Raw genomic sequence first — 6,783 nt, forward strand, 5'->3', positions numbered from 1 at the left:
GTTTGTATTGTTAAACAATGTTTGATATCAATGAAACGATGGATGATGATATAGGGGCGTTATTCGATTTCTATTTTATTAAATAGGTAGAAAGTAACTTATTTTTTAAAATAAAGTATACCCCCTAAAATAATTTACGACCATGTGTCTATACCGCCTCTTTTTAGAATGTTTTTTTCGAGGCACTTCCAACCCTTACACAGATAGGCATTTTTACAGACCTCTAAAGACCCCTAAAGATTCATCTCTGATTGCAGGATGGCTGAAGGTAACTTCTAATTTTTATAAAATACTAGGATGGAGATCTGAGGGATTATAACAAATTGTAAATATATTTTATTGAAACTTTAGTAACCACTGATATAGTTTATAGACTGTATGAGTTTTATATATTTTTTATAGAATCTAATATATAACGCTGTCTTCTAAAACTATTTAGTTATTGGAGTGGGTGATATCTATAGTCCTGGCGATCTTGGTGAGAGTTATCTTCTCTTCTCTTTTATATTTATAATGTCTATATTTTATTATAGTTTTTTTTTTTTTTTTTTTAGACGATATATTACGAAGGGAGACGGAGGCCATTTACGAAAAGACCATTAAATCGATACACTATATGAATACAGGTGAAAGACCACTAGAGGGGGCTACTCCAAGGATTGGTTCTCGTTTGAACCGTGTAAACGCATACGAGGAAGAGCCAAGCACATGTGGCATTACCAAGACGATTCCGGACGAAGTTCAAGCCTCCTTAAATAGCCCCAGCGTGAATCTGCCTGAAAATCAACGAGAAAAGATACACGGCGCGTCGGCCACGGGGGAGCGAGGCCCGGAACGACAGATATCCGCTATCGAAGATATTTCCGATGCGGAAGTTCAGCAAATAATACCATCGCTGACCGCCGGACAAGCTAGGATAAGCGTTATTCGACGTAATACATCGTGCGGTAAGTTAATATTATATAAGATTTAACTTTATGTATAGTTAAGAAAAGTTTATAATATATTTTTATAATCTTTAAACTAATACTAGAATACGTGGCGGGGGTATAGAACTACAACTCCCAAGTGGTATAGGGTTGCGAGATGGCGGAAGACTGCATTTCCCAAAAGGCTTCGCGCTGATCGAGCGGGCGTGGGTGTATGTGTTTTTTTTTTAAATGAAACGCTAAGTGAAACTAGAGTATCTTAAACGTTTGTTTTTAAATTATATTATAACGATAGTATATTTTATGTCTGTGAGAGTTTTTTTTTTTTAAAGTCTTTTTATATTCAGATTACGAACCGAGGAGGGGAAGGAGGAGGAGAAGATCCCGATCTTCAGATAGTAGTGCCGAACGTGGAAGGCGAACCCACCCCTCATTTAACAACGGTAATATTAATGGGATATTTTATAGATTTTGAAATTAAAGTCTTTTTTTTTTTTTTTTTTTTTTTTTTTTTTTAATGTGTATATATGTAGGTAGAGATTCGACACGGAGGCGGGGGCGGAGAAGGAGGTCTAGATCTTCAGATCGCGGTGCTGAACGTGGAAGGAGACCCTCACCTTCGGTCATCAACGGTAATATTAATGGGATATTTTATATATTTTGAAATTAAAGTCTTTTAAAAAAAAAAAAAAGTGTCTATATAGGTAGAAGCAGAAGGAGGTCTAGATCTTCAGACAGCTGTACCGAACGGGGAAGACAATCCCGACGTGCGGATGATAGCGATGCTAGTAGCGGGGTGACAAGGAGACAACGGAGATTCAGCCCTGCATTCTACGAACGTGCGGACGGCAGCGACATCTACCGAGGGGTGTCAAGGAGACGTCGGAGATTTAGCCCTGCATTCTACGATGACAACGGACGCGTAAGGAGGCGGGGTGTCTATGAGGCTAAGACGATGAAACTTAAACGTATTATATGTGATCTTCTTTAATATGTGTAATATACTGTTTTAAACCTCCTCAAATATTAAACGGTAAACCTTTTTTTTTTTTTTTTTTAAATGGAAGACTATAACATCGGATCGCAACGTCGTGAGGGGAATTTAAATGATAATATAAGGGGTGAGATGGATCATTTTCAAAATTTTTCCGACCCTCTAGAATCTATGCTATCCCTCCTCGATCGTCCTATTTTAAACCCTAATGATAATTTAATGCTTCAAACGTTAAACCTAGGGGATGAATTAGCATTATCGCCGCCCCCATTTACACAAAATAGTATACAAACGATACCATGTATTGATGATGATGAAAATATTGAACGAGTAACCGATCATTTAATGCTTCAAACGTTAAACCTAGGGGATGAATTAGCATTATCACCAACCCCATTTACACAAAATAGTATACAAACGATACTATGTAATGTTAATGAAAATATTGAACGAGTAACCGGTCATTTGATGCTTCAAACGTTAAACCTAGGGGATGAATTAGCATTATCGCCGCCCCCATTTACGTAAAATAGTATCCAAACGATACTATATAATGATAATGAAAATATTGAACGAGTAACAATACCTCCTCATGAAATGCTACAAATTTATGATGAAATGACATCAAACAGTCACGTTTTACCATCTGTATCACAATATCCGATAGGCAATATCGCTCAAGAGGGGGGTGGGGGTATTGTTAGAAGGCCCTTATTTAATAATATAGAATTTCGTAGACGTTTATATTCACCCACCCCCGACGGACCCCGTGATTTTGCAGATTTCTATTTAAATATTGATGATAATTTGAACGAGATAATCAACGAGGTTCTTAGGTCTACCGTAGAAGGGGACGTCATTCAGACGGAGCTTATAAGCGATAATAGAAATATAAATTGTCTTTTACATCGTACAAATAATCCAGATATTGTTGTAAATGAGGTTTATAATTTACTAGAAAAACTCGTACAATCTAATGGCGAAAACCTAACGAATAATAATATAGAAATTATATTTCAAATTGTTTCCAATATGCGTGGCGGGTCTAAACGAAAACTGCTACAATCTACAAACGGTGAAATTCTAAGAAAAAAGAAGAAACACATGTACGTAACGTTCAATAAAGATAACAAGGTGTGTTTTGCCCTGGCGATAGCATACTTATTGGATGAAACATTAACGACGGATCAAGCGAATCAAAGGGCTGTCTTTTTACACGAAAGCGTCGGTCTAAGCTGTCAAACGGCCGTTAGTCTATCGGACGTACATAAATTCGAATCATTTATTAAACGCAAGATTGTAGTCTTGTATAGAAATGATAGCTGTAAACCATTATCTTTTTTTGAAACTCAATATCCGAAATCAGAGGATGCTTTGTTTGTGATTTTGTTGGGGGAGCATTTTTACGGAATAAAACGAATCAAAGGTTTTATCGGAAATACATATTTCTGCAGACACTGCTACAAAGGGCACGAAAACTGGAATACTCATAACTGCGCTGGGCATTGTAATATATGTCTTAATTCATTATGTAAACAACAGCCGATAAAACTTATCTATTGCCAAGATTGCAATAAAACTTGTTTAAATAACGACTGTTATGTTAAACATAAAAAGCTGAAGGAAACGGGTAAGAGTAATTGCGACACGTACAAAAAATGTCTTAAATGCGGATTTTCTATGTACCATAAATTAAACGATAATTCCTCAAAACATGTTTGTCCTCCAACCCGCTGCGTGGTGTGTGAGGAGATCCTGTCGGATCATGACGATCCTCATGAATGCTTTATGCCGACTTTAAAACAGGTCCCCGCGTGTAAAATAATAATCTACTATGATTTTGAAACTTATATAGATCAGGACGGAAACCATAAAGCATACCTAGTCTGTACAAAATCGGGAGTTTTCGAAAAAAATTGGAAAGGGACAGATTGCGTTGAACGATTTATTGACTATTTTAGAAATCCGCGTTTTAAGAACTCGACCTTTATCGCTCATAATGCTAGAGCCTTTGATTCATACATCTTAATTAACAAAATGATCGAGTTGGCTATTACCCCCGAAATTATTATGCAAGGTAGCAAAATTATCTGTTTTACAGATGTACATTACAAACTACGATATATCGATTCAATAGCTTTTCTTAGTATGGCCCTTAATAAAATGCCTACTTCTATGGGGTTTGAGGATCAAATGAAGGGGTACTTCCCCCACTCATTCAGTTCCCTAAAGCATTTAGATTATGTAGGCGTTTATCCAGACCCAAAATATTATGGTATAGAGCACATGACAACCTCCCAAAGATCAGAATTTTTAAAATGGTACGAGAAAGCGTCTAAAGGCGTCTTTAATTTCGCGGAGGAATCTTTAATGTACTGCAAAAACGATGTAAAAATTTTAGAGATGGGCTGTGAGCGATTTAGGGAGGAGTTTTTAAATAGTACGGGTGTAGACCCTTTTAACGCTGTAACAATCGCGTCGGCGTGTATGAAGGTTTTCAGAACTAAATTTCTACTTCCTAAAACTCTAGCGATTAGTCCGTCAGATCATTATAATCAAAGGGTTAAGACATTCTCGCGCGACTCGATCCAATATCTAATGTGGATAATGCATAGTCAAAATATAGACATAAGACACGCTTTAAACGGAGGCGAAGTTAAGATCGGCCAATATTATGTTGATGGTTATGCAAATATAAACGGTAAGGCCTGGGTATTTGAATACCTCGGATGTTTTTATCACGGATGTCATGAATGTTTTGACCCTGCCAAGATTTGTCCGATGACTAAGAAACCTTTCGCAGAAAAATTAGAAGCGTGTGAAAAGAAAATGCGCAATCTGATTTACAAACACGACGTACATCTTACTGTTATGCGCGAATACGTATGGAAGGAAATGAAGCGTTCCGATCCTGAGATAAGAGAGTTCTTGCGTAATTCAAAATTCCCTGAACCTCTTGTAGCACGCGACGGGCTTTTTGGGGGGAGAACAAACGCCTTTGTTTTGCGTTATACAGCCGCGGATAACGAGCGCGTTTTGTACGTGGATGTTACTTCTTTGTACCCTTTTGTTAATAGCACCTGTTCATACCCTCTGGGTCATCCTCGCATTATTTATAAAGATTTTGGAGATCCGAGGCAATACTTTGGTTTTATCAAAGCCACAGTCAACCCGCCGAGAGGGCTATACTTTCCGGTACTGCCCTATAAATCTACTAAAGGTAAATTAATGTTTACACTATGTCGCACCTGCGCAGAAATAAATAATCAAAAAAGCGAATGTAAGCATAACGATGAGCAAAGAGCGCTGTCGGGCGTGTGGGTGAGTTTCGAATTTATCAAAGCGCTCGATTTAGGGTACACAGTGTCACAAATTGACGAAGTATGGCATTTTGATAAGACGAGTAATGACATTTTTAAACAATATGTGCACACTTTTCTCAAGGGAAAACATGAGGCTTCCGGCTTTCCCTCTCACGTCATCGGTGAAGAGGATAAACAGCAGTATATCGCCGACTATCACAAAAATCAGGGTATTCAACTCGAAGCTACTAAAATAGCATTTAATCCGGCAAAAAGACAGGTGTCTAAATTATGTATGAACTCTCTCTGGGGCAAATGCGGACAGCGTGACAATTTAAATAAAACAGAAATTGTTAATAATTCTGATCGTTTTTTCAATCTATTATTTTCGGGGGTGTACGAAGTTAAGTTTTTCCATTTCCTCAATGACCGAGTCTCACTGATACAGTACAATTACAACCAAAACTGTCAAATACCTTCTGCCAAGTCAGCTATTATTTTTGTGGCATGCATGACCACTGCGTACGCTCGCATGTTAATGTACACGTATCTAGAAAAGCTACAAACTAGAGTATTATATACAGATACAGATAGTCTAATCTATTCGGTAAAAGAGGATGAGGACGTGCTTCCTACAGGCGATTTACTCGGGCAATTGACGGATGAACTTTGCGGCGATAGTATCCAAGAATTTGTCTCAACAGGACCAAAGAGCTACGCGTACAGAACCCGGGATAGCGGGAAAACTGTAATGAAGGTAAAAGGTATCACCCAAAATGTCGACGCGTGTCAACGCATTAATTTTGACAGCGTCAAGGATTTGGTGGAGGGATACATTAGTTCCGAGGGGGCGCGGTCAGATGTTATCACCACCCCCCAATTCAACATTGTACGTAATAAGAAGGGGTTTCATCTGAGAAACAGCTCATTTATGAAAAAGTTCAAAGTGGTGTACGACAAACGACGTCTGCTATCCGATGGTTATACTCTTCCATTCGGTTATTAAAGCGATACTGTGTTTTATTTGAGGAGGAGGAAAAAAAAAAAAAAAAAAAAAATTTAAATGACCCAAGTTGATTTTGATCCGAGATTGCAAATTCCATTCTCATGTTTAATTGCTGGCCCAAGCGGGTGCGGGAAGACTTTTTTTGTGAAAAGTGTTTTGGAAAATTGTGAACATGTGATGCAAAGATCCCCTGAGAATATTGTATTTTTTTTTTCATCTAACCAAACGATGTATAAATGACCTTGCAAAAGTGAATAAAAAGATTACATTTGTGCGTGATTTGCCCGAGTCGTTTGATGATGAGAATCTGTTTCCCAGCCATCAGAGTCATCTGATTATCCTCGACGATCTCATCTTCCAGGCATCCGACAATCCCGAGGTGGTAAAAATATTTACACAGTATAGACATCATAAAGATATGAGCGTTATGTTGTTGACGCAAAACATTTTCCATCAAGGCAAATACAGTAGAACAATCAGCCTCAATACCAATTATATGGTATTGTTTAAAAATCCTCGTGATAAATTACAAGCTAGTATACTGGCTAATCA

The 6,783-nt window shown here is 37.8% G+C and overlaps 1 protein-coding gene across 1 annotated transcript; it reads left to right on the forward strand.

Moving 5' to 3' along the window:
* The first annotated feature begins 314 nt into the window (after positions 1-314).
* LOC144006367 (uncharacterized) lies at positions 315-6,551 on the forward strand. Its single transcript, XM_077505172.1, has 4 exons — positions 315-947; positions 1,277-1,372; positions 1,463-1,561; positions 1,634-6,551. Exons 1-4 carry the CDS (start codon positions 617-619, stop codon positions 1,918-1,920), a joined length of 813 nt encoding a protein of 270 aa, XP_077361298.1. The 5' UTR covers positions 315-616; the 3' UTR covers positions 1,921-6,551.
* Positions 6,552-6,783: the final 232 nt, after the last annotated feature.

This window comes from Festucalex cinctus, chromosome 18 (assembly GCF_051991245.1).
Source record: "Festucalex cinctus isolate MCC-2025b chromosome 18, RoL_Fcin_1.0, whole genome shotgun sequence".
In the NCBI taxonomy this organism is placed as follows: domain Eukaryota; kingdom Metazoa; phylum Chordata; class Actinopteri; order Syngnathiformes; family Syngnathidae; genus Festucalex; species Festucalex cinctus.

Coding starts and splice junctions, on each gene's coding strand:
- LOC144006367 (XM_077505172.1), top strand. CDS start 617: ATGAATACAGGTGAAAGACCACTAGAGGGGGCTACTCCAAGGATTGGT. Junction 948..1,276: donor TCGACGTAATACATCGTGCG/GTAAGTTAATAT, acceptor TTTTATATTCAG/ATTACGAACCGAGGAGGGGA. Junction 1,562..1,633: donor CTCACCTTCGGTCATCAACG/GTAATATTAATG, acceptor GTGTCTATATAG/GTAGAAGCAGAAGGAGGTCT.